The sequence below is a fragment of the Podarcis melisellensis genome (genome assembly GCF_964234715.1).
Source record: "Podarcis melisellensis genome assembly, chromosome: 16".
In the NCBI taxonomy this organism is placed as follows: domain Eukaryota; kingdom Metazoa; phylum Chordata; class Lepidosauria; order Squamata; family Lacertidae; genus Podarcis; species Podarcis melisellensis.
Genome location: NC_138533.1, coordinates 21824926 through 21846973, shown reverse-complemented (window position 1 = coordinate 21846973; position 22048 = coordinate 21824926). Strand labels below are relative to the sequence as shown.

General features: G+C 43.6%; 1 protein-coding gene across 4 annotated transcripts in view; it reads left to right on the top strand.

The window, feature by feature from the left end:
• The window catches only part of TAOK3 (TAO kinase 3), a 119375-nt gene that overhangs the window by 37914 nt on the left and 59413 nt on the right, over window positions 1-22048 (top strand). For 3 of the 4 annotated variants that reach the window (XM_081892290.1, XM_081892288.1, XM_081892289.1), the window contains exons 5-12: window positions 1785-1886; window positions 3613-3658; window positions 4762-4858; window positions 6819-6932; window positions 11231-11322; window positions 14647-14740; window positions 17259-17340; window positions 19710-19877. In XM_081892290.1, coding sequence (XP_081748416.1) covers window positions 1785-1886; window positions 3613-3658; window positions 4762-4858; window positions 6819-6932; window positions 11231-11322; window positions 14647-14740; window positions 17259-17340; window positions 19710-19877 — 795 coding nt within the window. Of the gene's footprint in view, window positions 1-1784; window positions 1887-3612; window positions 3659-4761; window positions 4859-6818; window positions 6933-10765; window positions 10891-11230; window positions 11323-14646; window positions 14741-17258; window positions 17341-19709; window positions 19878-22048 lie in introns of those variants that run through there. The other variant, XM_081892291.1, reaches the window with a different exon arrangement.

Below are 22048 nucleotides of genomic sequence, written 5' to 3'. Positions count from 1 at the left end.
CCTCAGTGTAAGCTACTTGGAACACTAGAATTTTGAAAATGTACTAAACAAGAGTGTACTAAGCTAGAAATCTCTGGAGACCTTCATGTGAAGGTTTGAAAGCCAGTCCTTCCTTACTTTTCCACACCACGTAGCAATGCAACCCTTACTCTACTCAGCACTTGTATGATGTTCCCCATCACCTTCATTATATTACGCTATTATCCTGCAATTCCTTCTGTAAGCTCAGAGAAGCCTTACTGGGTTCTCCCCACTTCCCCCAATTGTGGCTAGGGTCACTGAAACATGGTAAGCAGCACTAGATCACCTGGTTTACTTCATAGCTGAAGGGGGATTTGAATCTGGGTCTCCCTGGTCATAGTCCAGCACTTCACAGCACAATCTCTTTTACTCCTGGGCTCTCTTCCATCCCGTCTCCTCAAGTTCCCTGACCTCTAACACCATGTAATTGCTCATCCACCTAGATCCTTCATGCAGGTTTCCTTCAGCCTTATGTGAGCTGCTGTACAGATCTCCAGCATTCCCACCCAGAAATTGGAATTTCTGCCACCATTCTGTGGTAGTTCTGCACCTTTTGAGTCGTGTTTGGTTTAACTTGCTGTCATTTTGGTGCTTAATATTGCACATTGAGATGTGCTTTCAGGACCCTCCCTATTCCTATGACAGTAATTTGTTTTTTGACTGTTTTTAATACTGAATATTGGTGAAGGGTGGGTAATAAATTTAATAACAGCAATAATACTGTTCTTCAGTCCAGTGCTTTAATTTATTTTGTTTGTTATTACATCTTATTTCCTGCCCTTTCTCTCTTAAGCAGGTTCTAAACAAATCTAAAAAACTTAAAAATGCACAATAAAATACTGTATGTATAACAGCCAGCAATAATTATATATCTTTCGCACTATGTTTCAAAGGCCTGCTGACACCTGAATGATACCAGTATGGGGAACAACTAGATCCTTGTAAAAAGGGAGTCAAATAGGAATTTCTACTTTCCAGCGCCTCAAATTCAGTAGTCAAGTTGTGTCATGTATTAAAATGCTCCTAAGTGCCCATCCATTCTTGTGACCAACGCAGGCAATAAATGCAGTGTTTAGAACCACACAACTTGTATAACATTATTTAGATTTTTGCTAAACCGTTAAATATACAGCATTATGTATCTTTGCTTAATGTGCGTATTTTGTTTTGACTGCAGTATTTGCATGACTTAATCTGATTGCCCTCTGGTAACTATTAGCCTTGCAAAGAGGCCATTTGGCCTGTACATCTTCAGCAGATGCTGACAAACTTTTGTTTCAATTTACTTGTGTTGCTAACAAACAAACAAACGAGGGGTGGGGAGCTGAGGTTCTTAGAAATCTAAGTTCTTCCTAGGTGTGGAACTCCGTGTGAAATTGCCTCTGATTCCAGCTCACCTTGGAAATGTTCTTATTTTGCTATATAGAGAAATTATGATTTCATTATTTATTTTTATACCTCTCCCTTCAGCCAAAAAGGCTCCCAGGGTGGTTTGCAGATTAAGAAAATCGAGACAGTCACTCCCCTCAAGCTTACAAATTAAAAAGGAAAGGGAAAGGGGGATTGAAAGAGAGGGAGCAGGAAATAAGCAATTTTGGGTACTTAGTCCTTTGTTACAAGTTCTTCCGGTGGATGGCTGGGATCAAACAGTTCAAGGAGAGCAGGAACCAACAGTTGCTCATCTGTCACCTTCTCTTTCCCCCTCTTCTCTCAAGTTTGATCTAAAGACTGAGTTTCTTCTTCTTCTTTTTTAAAAAAAACAGAAATGGCAGGATATTATCAAGGAAGTCCGATTTCTACGACAGCTGAAGCACCCCAACACCATAGAATACAAGGGTTGTTACTTGAAAGAAAACACTGCCTGGGTGAGTGAAAGCTTTGTTTGGATTTCACGTCCTATGGGCTGTGAAGAAGCTGTTTTTCCCTGGATGCAATGCTGAATTGCTTCAATCATCCCACGCTGCCACTTATTCTTTAAAGGCTGTCGGGCCCTGATCCTAACATTGGTATACTGCATGGAAACTGAAAATGTTTACAGGCGTTGGGGGTCCGCAGCTGGGTTGACTTGTCTTGGCACACTGTTTGTGCTGCTGCTTAAGGACAGACATGTGTTTCTAAATACAATGGATGCTCATTAGAGAACTAGGGCCAGCCTCATGGATGCTCCGAGGACCTCCAGAGTGCTTAGGAAGGCTTGTCTGCCCTTAATGCTTTGTATCATCATAACATATGCAAGCTATTGTTACACACCACCCCAGTGTCTGAGCGGACAGATACCCCCGTGGATCCAATGCTTAATCAGGGTTCAGTTTCCTTGAAAGAAAGGCAGCATAGTCTGTGATGTCTTTAGGATATATGGCTTTTATTTACACACATACGTACAACCTGAGCATTGGGAGGGAGGGCCTCACAGCATTACCACCACCAAAAGATCTCACTTCTCCGTTAGTCACAGCTTCTATGATTCTATGTCTCTCTTCCCCAGCTTCCACCCCACTCTAGCCTAGCCCCAGTTGGCCTACTGTTCTCCATCACTTAACTATAGCTATTACAACCTAGCTCAATCTTTTCGATGCTAATCAGGGTACTTAAGTTGCTAGTTAAAGTAATTGTCTTACAAAGAAACTTTGCTGACCAGTTCAGCAACCTATTCCACTAGATTCTAACCCTCACTGGATGCAGGATCCCCAAAACTGGAATGGACTTAGGGCATCATCCAGACTGATGCCCCCCTCCTATATGTTTACATATAGCAAAAACACACACACACACACACAAAACCAAACACAGCTGTTGTGAATTGCCTATGGAGGAATTTTGTTCTCTGGGGGCCAGATTAAACGGCCCTCAAGTCACATGGGAAAGTTTCTCTGACCTGTCAGTACCACTTTAGGGTACAGGTGAGGTGGTGCACATTCGAATGCTCTATGTGGATGGAAAGATTTCAGCAGATAGAAATACAATATGGGGAGAAGGCAAAACTGAAGCTTTTTGACGGTGTGTGTATGGGGGGGACACGCTCAAATATGGAGCATTCTCTGTGCAGCCTCATAGTAGAATACTCATATGCTTTCTGCTAACTGTATATTCAATTCCTAATTCCGACCTTGATCCCACTGTGTGTTGACCCCATAATCCGCAATAATGGTAAATAAATTGTCATGTTCTGTTGACTTCACCTGCTTGAAGCCTGATACTGTACATGGGATGGGGGGGGGGTGAGAGTTGGCTACTGTAGCCATTGCATACCAAAATTAGCATGTGTTTCTTGGAGCAGCTCTCAATCTTGCTAAAACTGGAACTTTCAGTTTTCTGGGTCACTGCAAACTCTTGGCGTAATACATTGCAAACTTCAAGTCGTTGTAAACCGTTTTAGCTGTCATGGCTTTCGCCCAAACAATCCTGGGAATTGTAGCTTGAGGAAATTGTCGTGTTGAGACTTCATATGAAAAACATCACCTTGCACAAAACATTTCCCAGGCTTCACAGTCCTCAGTGTAGATACACCCCTTACACTACGCTCTTATATTGCTTGGTGAATTATCATTCCTTCTCTATTTTAATGGCTGCATTTATTTCTGCTTCTTGCAGTTAGTAATGGAGTACTGCTTAGGATCTGCTTCAGATTTGTTGGAAGGTAAGCCTTGAAATATTCCTACCATGCTTCTTTGACAGCATAGCTTTGCTTTTAGTGGTGGCAGTTACCTCCCCTACAGAGGATTTCATAGGTGATTCACAGTTCAGTCTAATTCTTTCCTGTTTAATATATGAGTAGTATGTATCACGTGTGATGCATCACATCTGACTGGCTGTTGCTTTTCAGTATTCCAGTATTAGGATCACAATCCTGGGTCTGCATACAGTTGGGTTAAAGTAAGCCAAGTATGTCAATCCATCACTTGTATTCTCATTTCCTTGGTTCTTGGTTAGGAATTTACTGTGGTGGAAGGCAAATACGATATTGGAGAGAGGTGAGCCTGGGCACCAGCTATGGAGAGGAGGAAGGATTACAGGCCCTGTTCTCCCTCCTTCCTGTGGCCTTCTTCCCAATTCCATTGCCACATATCCCGCACATCCATAGGCATACTTTGTCTCTTAGACTGGCAGCCAGGAAGCCAAATAGCACCATTCAATAGGCCAGATTTAGCCCAGGAGCCACTAACTCTTATCCTAGGTAGGTGTGCTTACACATTTTAATTCCACAAGGAACTACAGTTACAAGAAAATCATGGAGAAAATCGCTCTGGTTTTCTGCCCTGATCTCTTTCTTTCTTGCAGTGGAGATAAATATGTAAAGGTGTACAAAATATGATGAGGGAAACATGTGAAGGGAGGGTGAAGCAAAGTGCATTTCATTTCTACACCTGGGTGGGTTTCAAGGAAAAAGCTTGATGGAAGAGATATGGCACAACATGGGTGTTCTAGGATGGAATTCCAGGCATAAGCAGCATCAGAGAGAATGGGTGGACTTGTTTCAGAAACAGTTTGGGCAACTGAGGCTAGCAGAGTCAGAGAGATTATTGTAAGCAGGAAAACAATGGCAGGGGATATGAGAGGTCCGTTTTTCAGTTGCTTCTACGTTGATCACCATCTCAGGCATTTGTCCTCCTGCTTAGAAGAGGGTTTTTGTTTGTGTTGACCCTATTGCTCTGCTAGCAGTAGTATATACAGTCCTTTCTACCCTAGCATTGCATAAAACTCATTTTTTTGTCCAATTTTTCTCTCCCACCCCCAATCCAGTTCACAAGAAGCCACTTCAGGAAGTGGAGATTGCTGCCATTACCGATGGTGCCTTGCAGGGGCTGGCCTACCTGCATTCTCATTTTAAGATACATAGGTAAAAGCATGCAATTCTTTTTTTATTTTATTTTATGTATCACTGCTTTTCTTTGCCTTGATTCATCTGATTGGGGGAAATGATATTCAGACTGCTTCAAATGGTTTTGTTTGCCTCCTTCCCTAACAAAGGATTGTACTCACTATCTGGGAGCAGGTATAGATATAGTTTTTGTCTTTGGGATACCCAAGAGGTATCTGTAGCATGAAGCACCTTTCATAAGCTGAGGTTGATGTGCCAGCGGTGACCCCTCCTGGCCAAAGAAAGGCAGCTGCTGTTGTTTGATCACTGGTAACATCCAGAGCAGACTACCACTTTGCTTTATACAGCTTTGAAAGCTACTCCAGTTGGTCCAAAATACGGCTGATGACTGGGGCCAGCTGAAATGGGAGTGCATCTTGGCAATTCCTTAGTAACTTTCATTGGCCGCTGATTCACCTCCAAGGTTTAAAGCCCTATATGGCTTGGGACATAGATATCTAAAGGGCCACTTGCTCCTACGCAAATCTGCTCAAAGTTAAAGTCGTCTTCCAAGGCCCTTCCCTTGGTGGTCCCACCTTCAGTTGTTAAGTAGTTGGCACCAGGAAGAGGGCTGCCTAGTTTGTAGTGCTCTACTTATGAATGTTTTCCCTGGGACTGGGCTTCATATCGTTCTTGCACATTGCAAAGTCCTGAATTACCAGGGCCCTTCACAATGTATTACATTATTTTTTATAGTATTTTTTCCTGCCCTCCACCATAAGGTCCCAGTGCAGAATATGTAATTTCCAAAAAAACCCACACCCAGTTAAAACCATTATAATAATAAAGCACATAGAACTGCTTACAATGGAGCCAAACAACATAAATTCAGTAAAATACTTCTTTAGATGTGTTTTTTTTTTGCTAGCGATGTATTTTCATGTTTTCTTGTTCTCATTTGTTCATTGTAAACTTTCTGAGAGTTGTGAAACTGAAGGGCAGGGTATAAAATTTTTTTTAAAGGGGGCTTATAATATTGTGAGATATAATAATAGTATAGTTAGCAGACTACAAAGTTATTATGCAAAAGGAAATGTGACTCACAGATTTATTTATTTTTGCTGGATATATAGAGACATGTAATATTTTATGTAGGTTGAGAAAACCTGATCCAACAAGGTGATTTGTTCCAGAATTCATAGAATCAAAACAAAAAAAGTGATTTTAATATCATATTGAGGATTGTGTCCACTAAATCAGAGGTAGCCAACATGGTACCCTTCAGATGTTGTTAGATTCCAGCTTCCTATCATTCCCATCAAGAGTGTCCAAAGATCAGAGCTTATGGGAGTTCAGCAACATCTGAAGGGTAACACATTGGTACTACTACTGGTAGCCTGGTTTCGTTGTGAGCTGATGGCATCTTGCTAACTGATGTTTGCAGGGGCTTTGCACCATACATGTAATACATAAATTGTCAGTACGAACAGAATTGAACCCATAGATTAGTAGAAATGCCCCATCCAACAGTGCCCAATTTTGATTTCCTCCTTCCTCTTCAAATTTCCAGCAGTACTATATTAGATTTCCTGAGCCTTCCTCTAGTTTCCCACCATCTTGTACAAAGGCTAATGTTCTGTCACCTATCAAACTAATCTCAGCCTAAACTCTTCCATGCTAGAGGATGTGGTAATCCATCTGTTTTCATAAAACCAAAGAGTTTTCCTCTCATGCAGCTCACTCTGTTTGCCTGTGTCCTGACAGCTACAATGAACTGCTTAAGAAGAAAACTTGGCTGCAGCTCTGCCAGTTATTTGGGGTTGCCTTTTGCCTGTATCTCACCTTGGCACCAAAGCTTCAATAAAGGAAGAGTGTGCTTGGTTTGGGGGCTGGATGAGAAGCACTGAAAACAGACCTCTGAGCTGCAGGGTGTTTATTTCGTATTAAACAGAAACTCCCTTTGAAACAATGCTTGTGGTTTCCTTCTTCTATTCAAAAGGGATATTAAAGCAGGAAACATTCTCCTAACTGAGCCAGGTCAGGTGAAGCTAGCTGATTTTGGGTCCGCATCCATAGCCTCTCCTGCCAATTCCTTTGTGGGGACTCCTTACTGGTAAGTGAAACTGGAGTGTAACTTTCTGTTTAGTCTTTCGTGGGATGCTTTATATGTGTGTGAGACTGTGTATTCACACACACACACACACACACACACACACACATCCAGTTTGTAACTACAATTCTAACCTTTTATATAAACCTTTCTCCCTCCCCCCGCCCCCCCAAAAAACCTATACCATACAATGTGCTACTCAATTTTGAGTTGCTGGGGAAATGCATTTTCAGGGAAAAGCACAGCAACTATTTCAAACAGTGAGCACAGGGGGAATAACACTCACACAGTTGTCACTGGCTCTTACAGGCGTCTGCAAGACTATTGAAGCCACTTCCCCCACAATAGCGAAATCGGTACCTTTATGATCTCCCTTATCTCATCCCTTATGGGGAAATCTCCCAGAAATTTCTCTAGCACAAACTTCATTGCCTACAGTGCTGCTGGTTCACATCTACCAGCTTTGACCTTCCAATGGATGGTGCCTTCCGCTTGCCCTTTGCCTGTACCCACTCTTCTGCTCTTAACAGCAGCTATATCTACAACCTGGAACCACAGCCTTGCCTTTCTTTGTAGGGTTTCCTCTGTGTGGGAAAGGCTCTGCTGCTCCAGGCTCCATCTGCCCATGAGGCAGCTTCTGTGAGTTGAGAGCAAGGCCTTTTGGCTGTAGCACCAGAGTGATGGGACTCAATCCTGCCAGAGCAAAATCAGACACTGGGGACCTGCCAGGTGTTGGATAATGTGAGCAACAGTCCAACAACATCTGGACGGCCATGGTGTCCCTATCTCTGTTTTGGGTGGTAGGCTTTTCTGGCCTGAATCTTCTGAAATAGGCTCTCTCTGCATTTTGAATGTTCTAAATTTGCAGGATATCAAAACTGTTTTGCATGCCTAGAAGAGGAAATAAGGGGTTTAAAGTGTAATAAATATTAGTATGTTCTAAATGCTCCATATGCTGCCAGGTAGGCCAGTATCTTCATCTCCAAAGTGTAGATGCTAAGAGAGGCTAAGAGTGGCTTGCCTAAAGCCCCAGTGACTTCATGGTAGAGGCCAAGTTTACACAGGGGAATTCCTGATTTTGCAGCTCAGTTCTTATCCTCTACTCTGCCCTGGCCCAGTTCATGTATTGCTTGAAACCACAGCTAAGCTTAACTATTCTTTAAAGGTGAAATCCCAGTATGCTGGTGCATGGGGAGAAAACCATGTCTGCTTTGCTCCTTCTCTGCTCCTGTGCTACCAATGATTAAGCTGTGTTTTGGCTTAATGTTATACCTGAATCCAGACTCATGGTTTGGAGAGACACAAGCAAACCATGAGCTGTAAGCAAAGTTTCTTACTGGTTTACAGATCCTGGTTTGTTTGGGGAGAGACGAACCATGAGCCCAGGCACAGATGTAACACTAAGCCAAACCATAGCTTACCTCCTGATGGCATAGGAACGAGGGTGGAGCAAAAGCAGCTTCAGTTTTCTCTTCGTGCACCTGCATGTCACATGTTCGTCTTTTAAGTCAGTGTTTCCCAACCGGTGTTCCGCGGCACACTAGTGTGCCGTGGGAGGGAGGCGGGCGAGTCGGGCTAATCCTCCGACGAGCTCCACCTCCAGACCCATTGCTCAAATCCTTTAACCCAGGAGGGCGGGGAGGGGGGGAGAAAGAGAAAAAAGAAAGGGTGGGAAAAAAGAAGGGGAAGAGAAAATATTTTTTTTAAAAAAGGAAAGAGAGGGAAAAAAGCGAGGGATGGAGGAAGGGGAATAAACAGAAGGGGAGGACAATGAAGAGGGGCGGGGCTTGGCAGGCAGCAGATAACTGGGGAGGGGGGCGTGGCTGGCGGCGGCTCAAGGCAGGAAGGGAGGAGCTGCCTCGCGGAGAGTCTTGGGCTGCAGAGATTTCCCGTTCAGGAGCGCGGGAGGCCACGCCGTGGATGGGAATCTCCTCCTCCTCTTCCTCCTCCTCCTCCAGGAGAGAGGGTGGTCCGCCCCACCGAGTCGGGCGTGCTCAAGCGTGGGAGCCTATAGTTAGAGCTCAGCTCCTTTTCTTGCCTTCCCCGCCCCCCCACGGAGCACATTTTCCTCGCCCCCCCAACCCCCGCATGTAGAATAGAAGCCCTCCAGCCTCCACGGTGCACAAACTCTCCCCTCTGCAACGAAGCGCTTTGTTGCATATCTTTGGTGAGGTTTTTAGGCAGTCTTGGTGCACCTTAAATCAGCGCTAATTGCGCCTGGACGCAGTATTTACTTCCGAGTAGGCCCCCTTCCCCCCCCCCCCCGGTAGCACCTGACGTTGCTATTCGTATCATCAGGTTTGTTTGTTGATAATTTAATTGTTTTAAAAGCATCATGCTAAAGAGCTCTCTTCCACCCCCAGACCCTTGGGCAAAACAGAAACACACACATACACAAACACAGAGATTGAGCCCTGCAGGTTTTATGAAATGAATGGATTCTGAATGCCTGTTTCAGTGGCTTGTCCGCCTTAGGCTGCTGGGCCAGACACCTGTTACACGGTGCAGTCCGTAAGCTGTGAGCGCTGCTACCTGCCGCCGAGACCACGTAACGACAGTCTTGAAAGACCTACATTGGCTCCCAGTACCTTTCCGAGCACAATTCAAAGTGTTGGTGCTGACCTTTAAAGCCCTAAGCGGTTTCGGTCCAGTATACCTGAAGTAGCGTCTCCGCCACCATCGTTCAGCCCAGACACTGAGATCCAGTGCCAAGGGCCTTCTGGCAATTCCCTCACTGTGAAAAGTGAGGTTACAGGGAACCAGGCAGAGGGCCTTCTCAGTAGTGGCGCCCGCCCTGTGGAATGCCCTCCCATCAGACATCAAAGAGATAACCATTACCTTCCATGCTGTTACTATTTTTTTATTTTTTTTTACATAAGTAAAAAGTGACCTTTCCCCATCTGGCATGGTGGTGTGCCTCGAGATTTTTTTCATGAAACAAGTGTGCCTTTGCCCAAAAAAGGTTGGGAAACACTGTTTTAAGTCATAGTTAAGCCCAACAGTGGTTTCAGGTGACATTCAAATGAGGCAACACTCAGTTACATGAGCACCTCCACTTGGCTGGGGACTGTTAGAGTTGGGTTTTCCTTGTCCCTTGGAATGTGTCCAGGTCAGTGCCGGATTTACGTATAAGCTAAACAAGCTAAAACTTAGGGCCCTACTCTCTTGGGGGCCCCCAAAAAACTTAAAGGAGAAAAAAACTGGATGTGGATTTTAAGTTAGAACTTAATAATTATTCCACTATTAATATACATCTTCTTAATTATATTTCACTATTAATATACTTTTTCTTAATTGTATTTCGATACAACAATCACTTTGATAAAATAAGTATTTTGTTATGTGCAAAAGGCTTTAGATACCTATTAGGTCCATAAATTACCATATAGCATATATTCAACACAAAAAACAGCGACATTTTGTTGTTGACAAAGGACAGCTGGACATATAAAGGGCCCCATTACCTTCAGTAGCTTAGGGCCTCATCAAACCTAAATCCGGCCCTGGTCCAGGTGACTTTCTGCTCTCCATCTCTTGCTTTGTTAATTGTCTGCAAAACTAGAATCTAACCAAGGACACCTCTTGCATAGATAAATATTAAGCAACTCCATGAAGCTGTGTTTGGGTTGCGGGGCACATAGACTGCAGGAGCTCTATGTGTGCATTCTATGTGTATGTGTATGTATGTGTGTATGTATGTATTCCCTCTCCAAAGCCAGCAGTGTAGTTGTGTCCCTAGTGTGGATTTCCCTGCTGTCTTGCCTTGTTACCCCCCTTTTTTATCTTAGACCCCGCCTTTCCCCACTGTGCTCCAGATCCCCTTGTTTCTTTCATAGCTGCACTCCCAGGCTGAGCATCTCCAGGAAAACACTGTTGGTGTATCAATGGGAAAACTCACCGTCTCTGGTGAGACTGAAATTGATGCCTTAGGACCCTTTCAGCCCCTGCTGGCTGACTCCAGGTACAATGCCACTGAGGTTGGTGTGGGTCGCCCGTCTACCAGCATGTTGCAGACTCATTAGGTTGTCCTTTTTCTTTCTCTTTTGTTTTGCTCTTCTCATACTCCCTTACCATCACCTCTGGAGGAAGTTGTGTTTTTTTTTTCCTAAGCAGGCTAGTGTTATTTCTCCCCCAGCATGGCTTAGTTTTGCTCCATGCTGATTATTTTAAGTTCCGGGGCTGCTGTGCTGGTGATGATAACTTGGAGGGTGTGGGGGGAAATTGTACCCCACAACTTGTGGTGTGTGTTTTTTTTGCTTTTATGTTGCGTAATCTGCACTCTTTGTATCCCTGCATGGTAGGATGGCCCCTGAAGTAATCCTAGCTATGGATGAAGGACAGTATGATGGAAAGGTAGATGTTTGGTCTCTTGGAATCACATGCATAGAGTTAGGTGAGTAACATGGCCGCATACATCTTCAACCTCTCTGATACCTTGTAAAGATTCTCAGCACCAAATGAAACAGGCAGCCTATTTCTTCCACACTTTGATTCAGTAGGGTTTCCAGGAGTCAGATTCAGCCCATGAGCTCTCAAGTGGCTATCTATGATTATACTGTGGCATTTCTGGTGTTCCTGGGGATGTGGAGACTAAGATGGGGAAATAAAGCTAGTCATTTTGTACCCAGAGCAAACAAAGTGAGTTCTGAACCATGGAAATTATGATTGGGGGCAAAATGGCTTCTGCATTCACACTGTGGGCACATGTACTTTGATGCCAGTTGTAGAACTTAGCATCTTGAGTAACTCTGCTTACTTTCTGTGCAATCAATATCCAGTCCATGGTAAATTCTTAGAAGCTGGAGAAGGGTCTTAAAAAGACTTGTAGCAGTTATCATTAGAGGCTGGAGCTTTGGGGAAGCTGCAGAGCCGCTTGCCTCCTCCCCATGCTTTGTAAATTATACCAAATATGCTAATTTACCTCCTTTGTACAGTTTAGGTTTGCTTGTTGCATTGTGATTGTCCAGCTGCAAAATTTGTGGGTTGCTTAGTTAGCTAATTATTGCAAAGCTCTCTCAATCCTGACTATGATCAGGAAAAAAACCAAATATAAGCAGGATATAAACAGGGTTTTCACCAAACTTTTAGGGTCATCAGCTCAGTCCTATGGAATGCTCTTCCAATAGGGATTCATCAGGCGCCATGCATTTTAACCTTTAAAGATTTGCTGAAAACATCTCTATGCTGCCAGGCTTACTCAAACAATTGAGATAAAACATTTTCTGTAATTGTATGACTTCAGATCTTTACATGGTTTTTATTGCATAGATATTTGTTGCAAACACTTTGATATTTTTAATGGAATTGCTGTATACAAGATTTTTTTATATAAACTAGTTGTGCGCTCAGGACCATGTATGTGCTGCCATTGGTGTGGGCACACAGCATACTTTGTTCTCCATTAATTTGATGGAAACAACTCAGGGTGGCTGGGGCAACCCAGTCAGATAGATGGCATCATTATCATTATCACTATCATTATATTTTATTTATTATTTATCATTTATTATTATTTATTACAGTCAGTAGACCAGAAATAAAATAAAAACATTCAGTACACCAGAATCTCAAAGCAAAACACACAACTTACTCTCTGTAGAACTTCAATTTTTAAACAGCCCCACCCACCCACCCACCCCCAGCAAAATATATACCTTATGGCTTAAGAGGGGCTTATTTTATCGGTTAAAACAAAAATATACCTTACCTTTCAACTTTCCACAGTGAGGTTCAAAAAATGAAAGCAAACAAAAAACACAGTCCAGTAAAGCAAAGCAAAATTTCACAACCTACAACAATGTAATGGCAATCAGGAGGAGTATTACAACAGACCAAAATAAAACTGAAGTATCGCAAGTGCCTAGGAAAGTAAAATAAAATAAAATGTATTGATACCTGAAAACATTCCTTTTGGAATTACTGTGTTATTTGCAGGGCTTCTTTTGAGAAGCTATGAGACTGCCAAATTGTATAGGCCCCTCTGAACCTATGATGCCAGCATTTTATCAGCTTCACTGACTCTCCCAGTCTATTTCTGGGAGGCCAATTCAGATAGATAGATAGATAGATAGATAGATAGATAGATAGATAGATAGATAGATAGATAGATAGATAGATAGCACCAAGTGCTTCTTTATTTTCCCATATCTTTCAAGTATTTTCGTTTCTATGGCCCTTAAACCTCAGAGCTCAACACAGGATTTTCTTCTTCACTTCTTTATTTTTGTCCTTGATTTTTTTTTTTACCTGAGGTTGTTTTAGCATTGCATCTCATTTTATTCTATGAAGTGTTCATTTTTATTGTAGTCCTTAATTTGTTCATACTCTGCTGCACTTTTATTGTAGGGAGGCCCCTGTGTCTGTCTATAAAAAATAGAAGAAACAAGAATTGGGCAGAAGGAATTTTACAGGTCCACATGGTGCCGCTGTATAAAAGGCCCTGTCCCAGGTTGCTGCCTTTTTGGCTTTGAAAGACAGGCACACCTGGAGTAGAACCTCAAAGGGTTGCGTGAGCAATACTTCGTGAAATCTCAGCAGCAAAGGTGGTAACACATGAGTGGTACTATCAGTAGACAGGAGTCCCTGCATGGTTTATATCTATGACTGATGGAAGCCCAATAAATAAATTATATACCATACTTTTCCGTTTATAAGACTAGGTTTTTTTATTCTAAAATTATGTTCAAAAACTTGCCTCGTCTTATACATGGATTGTGAATGGGGTGGACGGGTGATTGGCTGCAGCTATAAGCAGGAGCTGCTAGAAGGGATGCGTTGGATTGGCTGCTGCTTCTCTAATTGGGTTGGTGATAGGCTTCTGCAGCAAACACTGCTGTTGATTGGCTGTCGCTGCCGTGATTGGCGGCGGCTGTTCTGGGACGCTTGCGATTGCCAGCGGACAGCTTTTCTCAGCTGGGTAAGAATTTTTAATGCTGGGGAAGGGTCTGTTTGCCATTGGCTGTCGCTGAGGCAAGTGGGCGATTGTCAGCTGCTGGTGATTATCAGCGTTGATGCTGCGTGTGAGTGATTTTTGGCAAAACGCCCCCCCAAGCTGTAAAACTCTGGCACTTCTCCACAAAAAAACTCAACAACTCTGAGCCATCTCCCTTGCCCCCCATTTTCTTAAATTTGAGGGTGTCTTGTAGATGGAAAAGCACAGAGAATTAAGGAATTGTATGCATATAGCATCTATACAGATCACAGAATTAAACTTCACTTGATATATTTGTAAAAGGATTACCTTGGTACAATTTCTTTTTGTTCATATTCCTTACCTGCACTTACTTATGTCTATCCCTAGCTTCTGCACATAAGCTAAGGGTAGAGACTAAAAAAACCCCTGCTATCCCCATTACTGAAGAGTCTGGGCAATACATCGAACGGCCAACTTTTCATCCACTTGGTTGCAGAATGCCCCTAATAGAAGCCTTCCCACTCCACACTTAAAATATATATATATATAGTTTTTCCAATATATAACAATTTCAAAAATATATACAAAACCAAAATCCCAACTCTCCCTGCTCTACCCTCCAGAACAGATCAATCTAGTTAATTTGCCAAAGTCCAATCTGATTTTGGTAGTTGCCATTTTTTCAGGGTTATCTGTGAAGTCTTTTATGAAGGGATGCCATATTTCAACAAATTTGTATTCCTGGGTGCCAGTGGACTTGTATACTCTATTTTTTCTCACTACTTCCTTTCCCTCTCCTTGCAGCGGAACGGAAACCACCCCTCTTCAATATGAATGCTATGAGTGCCTTATATCACATAGCCCAGAACGACTCCCCAACCCTACAGTCAAATGAATGGTAAGAGATTCCGTCTGCAGTCTACTCCTTACTTATTTATTCATTTGTTTATTTAGAACACATGTGCCCTACTCCTTAGCCAAAAAAGACTCCCAGAGTGACTTAACAATTAAAACAAGGCAGTCCCTGCCCCTGCAAGGTTTACAATCTGGAAAAGCATGACACACAAGGAAAAAAGGACAGGGAGGAAGAACGGGATGGGGAGAGATCAGACTCAGGCACTGTTACTTAAATGGTTGTTCTTATAATGACCAGCTTGCAGGGCCAGGAAGTGCATGATGGAGCCGGGCTTTCAGCAAATCTGATTGCATTAGCCCTACTTCCCAACTTGCCTGCTGAGGCAGTTTGATGGAATGGCTTGCTCCCAAGTGAAACTTGAGGGAGGGGAGGCCTGATGGAGGTGGCCTGTCATAGCAGAGCTGAGGGAGTGAACTCTGCTCCCCATCTTCCCCATTGGTGGAATGGCTGCCCCCCAGCCTCCACTTCTTCTGGTTTGAAAGATGAGATCCTGTTCCTGCCTGGTATGTGACAATGAATGCGAGCCAGTGGATAAAGTGTTGATGAGAATGCGGAGGAAACACCACTTGGTGTCTTCACATTTTATGTGCCAGTCATGCTTGCCTCAAATTGATGTTTCCTGCAGCAAATGTGTGGATCATGAATGACAGAATCGTATATTAAAATTCCAGTTGCACATGGGACGCGGGTGGTGCTGTGGGTTAAACCACAGAGCCTAGGGCTTGCCGATCAGAAGGTCGGCGGTTCAAATCCCCGCGACGGGGTGAGCTCCCATTGCTCGGTCCCTGCTCCTGCCAACCTAGCAGTTCAAAAGCACATCAAAGTGCAAGTAGATAAATAGGTACTGCTCCAGCAGGAAGGTAAATGGCGTTTCCGTGCACTGCTCTGGTTCGCCAGAAGCTGGCCACATGACCCGGAAGCTGTACGCCGGCTCCCTCGGCCAATAAAGCAAGATGAGCGCCGCAACCCCAGAGTCAGCCACGACTGGACTTAATGGTCAGGGGTCCCTTTACCTTTACCTTTACCTTTATGTGTGCACAGGCTGATGAGCCCCCAGAAAACTATATTCTGTCCAGTGGAGGCTGGTCCCTTAGGGTGAATGGATCACTGCCTGTCATTTGCTACACAATTCTTTTAACTGGAGACATCATAGATGGAACCAGGACCTTCTGTGGGGATGGCATGTGCTGTACCACTCAGCTGTGCTGCATCCCTGTGGGCCACACCTATTGTTCATTTTACATGTTGACTGTAAGAAATAGTGCACCTGCGGCAAATTCAAATCGCCACTTCATTCAATTGAAGGAGAAAATGCAAATATGTTAATCCACAATATATATGCTAACCCGTAGCCCAGAGGCCTGTTTCATCCCCCTCAAGCCAGCAGCAAAAAGATCAAGGAAATTAAGGAAGACCCAGTGCAGAGGTGGACAGAGCCCTGATAGGGATATACTTCTTGGTCACCAGAGTGATGGATCAGCTGTGGGTTGGGAGCTGTGTGTGTTTGTGGTCACACCCACCTCTGGCCTTGGGCTGCAAAAAGTTTAGCCACCCCAGTTAAACTTTAAAAAAAAAAAATAACCCACACACATTACAACAAAGAGTAAAAGACATATAACCATATATTATAATTTGCTCCAGAACGTTGCAAATGTTGTCCATTTTCCAGGAAATGTACTTGCCTGTTGTCTATGATGTGTCTTTGTGTAATTGTTAGTTACAATGAAATGTCTTGTGCTCAAAGTTCTGCCTTTCCATTCTGAAACCGAACGAGTGTTTCCAAATAACTTGCCATGCAATTGCTGCACATAGAGTGAAGTGTCTCTCTGGGAATATTTGGACCTCCATCTTAATACTAATAAAAATTTGTACAGTAAGCTGAATGCATCTGAGATGAATACCATGCTGTGGGTCAGACTGGCGTGTTTTGTCAGTTACTGCCTTTATCTGACAGCTTTTAAAGATGTGTGTGCTATCAATATTGTGACCTCACCTTGTGCTTGGGAGAGGTCAGGTAGCAGGGTCTTAATACAAGAGCTTCTGATGCTTCAGTTGCACCATGTGCTCAGCAAACTTCCCCACTGTAGCTATTCTGTGCGGCAGCTATAACACTGGAAAGCCACTCAGGCCTCCGAAAACTGCCTCGGAGACTATGCGCTTTTAAATTGGCATTTAGAAGGAAACTTTTTTCTGCACTATTCAAGACTTCAGAATACAGTTCATTTTTTCTTTCAAAAGCCCCATGAGAGAGATTAGATTAGGCTGACGGTTGTTTGCCTGCAACTGCCCACTTAAACCACCTGGCTGCCCAGTGATTTAAACCTGGTGTTCTTCGCACCTGAAATCCAGTATTCCTTTTATCTGTTGCACCACACTTGACTGTACTGAGTAAAACTTGTGATCTGGGGAGTGACAGGCTTGATGGCTTTCTTTGTCTTGCTTTCCCCTTACCTCCCCAAATCTAAATTTATTCTCGTGTCTTCTCTGTTCCTATACTCAGGACGAACTCTTTTAGGGGATTTGTTGATTACTGCTTGCAGAAAATACCTCAGGAAAGACCATCGTCGGCAGAACTATTGCGGGTAACTTTTCGGATTTCTCTTAGGCTACATGTGAACTTTCTGTAGTGTGAAGGGGAAAATTAAGGACAGTTTCCGTGTGGCTTGATTTGGGTCTGATAGGTGCTGTGCAGGGAAATGCCCAACTTGCATATTCGGGATTCCTTTGGTGTAGTCTTCCTCGGCCTGATGCCTGCCACTTGTTTTGGACTACGACTCCCTGACCATTATTAGCTGGGCTGATTGGAAATGTGCTCCAAAACATATGGAGGGCACCAGGTTGGGGGGGGGGAGTTGTTTTAGAGAGCATTCGCCTTCCCATTTAACCCTCAGATGAGCCCCCAGAAACACGTGTGTGTGTGTGTGTGTGTGTGTGTGTATATATGTGTGTATGTGCTTTCGTAGATTTTCACGGGTACAGGAATGCAGGTTTTGGTGTCCTCGGGTGTCTTCCCGTGTAAAAGTTGGGGTGTCTAGGCGACGTTTCGACGAGGTCTCACTCGTCATCTTCAGGCTGGTGCTTTCGGCTTCTTGTTACTGGAGCAGAGCAGGATCTCAGTGTTTGAGTTCCTATAAATACTGTTGAGGGGGTGTGGTGTATAGCCTCCAATGTTCTGGGCAGAGAGGAAGTTCCCAGGCTAGTGTGCCTTTTCTTCTTTTGTTCCTTAATTACTTGAGGGATATCTTGAGTGATTTCTTGAGTGATATCCTGAGTACCACTTAGGTGGGTCATTAGGTGTGGATTAGTTGCTAAAGTCTTTGTGTCTTGACCTCTTGAACTTTGTGAAGAGTTTTTCTGAGAAGATGGCTGTACTGCACTTAGTTGTGCTCTGGCTTGGCTTCGTGTATAGGGGCGAGCTGTGGTTTTGTGGCCTGTGTCAGCCAGATCTGTGTAGGGATTGCAGGGGGGTGCAGCATCCGGAGGTGCCACCATGGTTTGGCTACTGGATGGTGTCTGTAATTTATCTGTGGAGAGGGTCTGGGTTTGGGTCTGGTGTGGTTGATTGGTGATAGCGTTCTGTGTGCCTCTGGATCTGGTGTCAGTTTTTGTGGGGAGGGCTAATTTCCAGATGTCTGGCAAGCGGGATGTGTCGTCACGCTTGTTCATGTTGTGAGGGTGTTTCTCTATCTCGATGGCTTCCATGATTATTCTCTTGTGGTGATGTTCCATGTTAAAGAGCAATTTGGAATCTGCAAAATTAATTTCGTGTCCTGTTTCTTTCATGTGTTGGAAAAGAGAGGAAGTTTTTTCTTCTTTTTTGACGGCATTCTTGTGTTCTGCGATACGTGCATTTATTCGTCTGTTTGTTTGTCCAATGTACGTGGCTGGGCAGACTTTGCAGGGTATTTCATAGACCCCTTGGTTTTCCAACTGGATTTTATCCTTGGGGTTTCTGAGGATATTGGCTAGACACCCCAACGTCGCCTAGACACCCCAACTTTTACACGGGAAGACACCCGAGGACACCAAAACCTGCATATATATATATATATATATATATATATATATATATATATATATAAATAATGGCAGCTTTGCTGCAGGTATAAACCCACCATAAAACATACTCGCTAATGCAATAGTTGGATCTTTTCCCTCAAGCCAAAAGGATGCTGCAACTACCAATAAACAGGTTGAAGTTGTTTAAGGTTGGAGATGATTTTAGAGGGAGAGAAGGCAAGTATGTTCCATGGTGCTAGAGATGAGTTGCAGGTGAGGGTAGATTGGAGGACTGAGGGGGTGACTTAGGGGATCCAGCATATCCACTTTACTGCTCAGTAGCAAAGTGCGTCCCCATTCAGCACTGCATGGTTGTGGATCCGCTCTGCATAACTGAGATCCCTGGTTGTCATTTAACCTAATGTGCCAGTGGTGCTGTAAAGGGCTGTCGTGAAGGGTGGTCTATTGGAGCTGATTGGTCTCCAATTAGTATGTCTTAATGATACTCACTGTAAGTGGGCTGGGAAAGGTCATAGTGGCAATTGAGAAATTCTGGGAATTATTTGTGCCTCCTTGGGGAGCTTTGCCTTCCTTTTTATTTTATTTTACAGCCACTTCCTTTTTGAAAACATGGGGGGGCACTATTATTTATTGCTGGAATTCAGGTGTGCAGGAAAGTTCACCATAATGCCTTCTACCCTTAACACACTTTAAAAAAAAGGGGGGGTATCACTTTTTTTTTAAAGGAACTTTATTTTTTCAACCACAGTTAGTCACTCCAATTTAATGTTCTTAACTGAAATATAAAAGGGTGACCTTCGCGATGTGCACAATTTTTATTTTTATTTAATATATTTTTATTTATTTTTTATTTTGCTGAGAACACGTGTGTCGTTTTTGTGGGGTTTTACCTTTTCTAACCTAGAGTGCTTCTGTCTCCTTCTAAAACTAGCATGAGTTTGTTCGCTGTGAGCGACCGCCCCGGGTTCTAATAGACTTGATTCAAAGAACGAAGGACGCTGTGCGAGAACTGGATAACCTTCAGTACCGGAAAATGAAGAAAATCCTTTTCCAAGAGGCCCACAATGGCCCTCTGAATGAGTCTCAGGAAGAGGAGGAGGTATCAAGTTTATCTATACCGGTGATTGGTAATAATGACCCCTGTACCACACAGGGCCCTCCCCAACCCCCTTTTCACAGGCATGACTTGCTGAATTTTGTTGTGAACAGGAATCAATTGTATCTTATTTCTGGGCCATGATATTTTCCTCTTGGTTTCTGAAATTAAGTGTCTGAAGAGGGTGGAGTGTTCCGCCAGGTCTATGGAAAAAGAATAATTTGAAGCCTCACCCATTAGTCTGAGGAAATAGCAGACCCCCCCAAACCACCTTTATTCTCAACAGAGGATTGCCCACCTTTCTATTCTGCTCTAGAGTACATGAGGCATAGTGTCAACTCCGTCTGAATGTGTTAACTTTACTGAGAAAACTAAGCAAGAGCAAGGCAGGCTAAAGTGTATATCAAAGGATGGGTCCAACAGACTGGGGGCCTGATAAGTCGATTGATAACTCTGTAGAAGAGACTGGAAGTTGGTTAAGTGGGAAATATCCAAAGAAGATATATCATGGTCTCTGCTAAACTTTCAGGCGTTGTAATGTTTCTCAACATCAGTTGTTGGATGTCGCAGGAGGGGAGAGTCCTGTTGTGCTTGAGGGCTTCCCATAGGGAATCTGGTTTGCAAAGAGCAGGATGCTGCACCAGATGGACACTGGCCCGATCTAGTGGTCTCTTATGTCCTTAAACTGGTCAGGCCATGCACAAAAGTATGGTGAGAGCTCCTCAGCTCCATCTGGTGTTTGAGACACCACAGGCTCATTGTCCTGATCTTACTGGACTCGCTGTGTTTTGAGGCAATGGCCCCTGCTTGCCTACCATAGGACCAGAATGTGGGGGACCTTAGGTCTGGTGGCTGAATGCAGCCCTTGTCTTATTGGCCCTTGGAACTGTTTCCTGGACCCGCACCCCTCACCATCTCTTTGCTGCATCTTTGTCTGACTAGAATGTGTCCTTGAACGATGACGATACTTCTTTTTGCACCTGGTATATGTAAAAAGCCTCCGGTTTTTGTGTGGCTAAGATGTAGCCTGCTGTCAAGAGTCACATCTGTTGCTCTGCTCACTTTTTTACCTTGGCATGCAGTGCCTGGAAGGTTGCCCATGAGCCAGCGCAACCCTCAGGATAAAACAGGTGTCCTGCCCTTGGCTGTAGAACAAAAATGGGCAACTTTTAGCCTATGGACTGCTTCTGCTCCCTTCTCATGGAGGAACGGGAGACTCTGAAGCAATCTGCCCATTTTACAGTGCTAAGAGTTTCTCCAGGCTGGGAGAGAAGTGGCTGTCAAATTCTTTAGACTGTGGGGGGCTAGGTTTTTCTGAGGCTGAGCCCACTTGGGAGAGGAGGTGATGTCATAACCTTGGGCCTCCTGACTCCCCAGCTGACAAAACAGGCCATTGAATAAAAGTACCTCTGCTCTCAAAGAACTTCTGAAATTTAGTAAGAAGGATGAGCCCCCAAAGTAGAGGAATTGGGCAAAAAAAACCCCCATTCAGTACAAGTAGTGTTGCTGAGAGAACACATTTAGTTGCTACTTGATTCCAGGGGTGCTTTCAACAATGATGATAGCTTTGTGTGTGTTTGTGAGTTAAGTTACTTTCGTGGCCTTAATTTGAAAAGGCAGAAGTTTAAAAGTTGGATATGCAACAGTAGGAGCATTTTAACTTGGCCCAGCAAGGAATTAAACACCTTCTAAAACAAAAGTTTTAGGGATTTGATAAGGCTCTTGGGAAGCCTATACTAGGGAAGTTCAACCTTAGGCCATTTAATTATCAAGATAGCGGTTCTGAGTATAGAAGTAAATTTTGCCATACAGCATTTAATGGCCAGGCTCTGTTTATAAAGTTTATAAAGTCAGCACCAAAGCAAGCAAGCCACGGCCTAACGTTTATATATATTTTTAAATTTTGGAGCATTTCTAAACTGCTTACCATTTTAAAATCTTCTAGGCTGTGTACAACATAAAAACAAAATGCATTAAAACAAAAATGCAGCCTAAAATCAATAAAACAGTATAAAAACACCAGAGCAAGTAAAAAGAGATTCAGGGGAATTTGTGCACAGAAATTGGGACCCAAATCTTATGGGTCAGGGCAGGCTTGAGCAAAACAATAAGCCTTTACAAGATGTCTGAAGCAACTGATGGCGGCTGCTTTGCATATGACAGAGGAAAGAGCA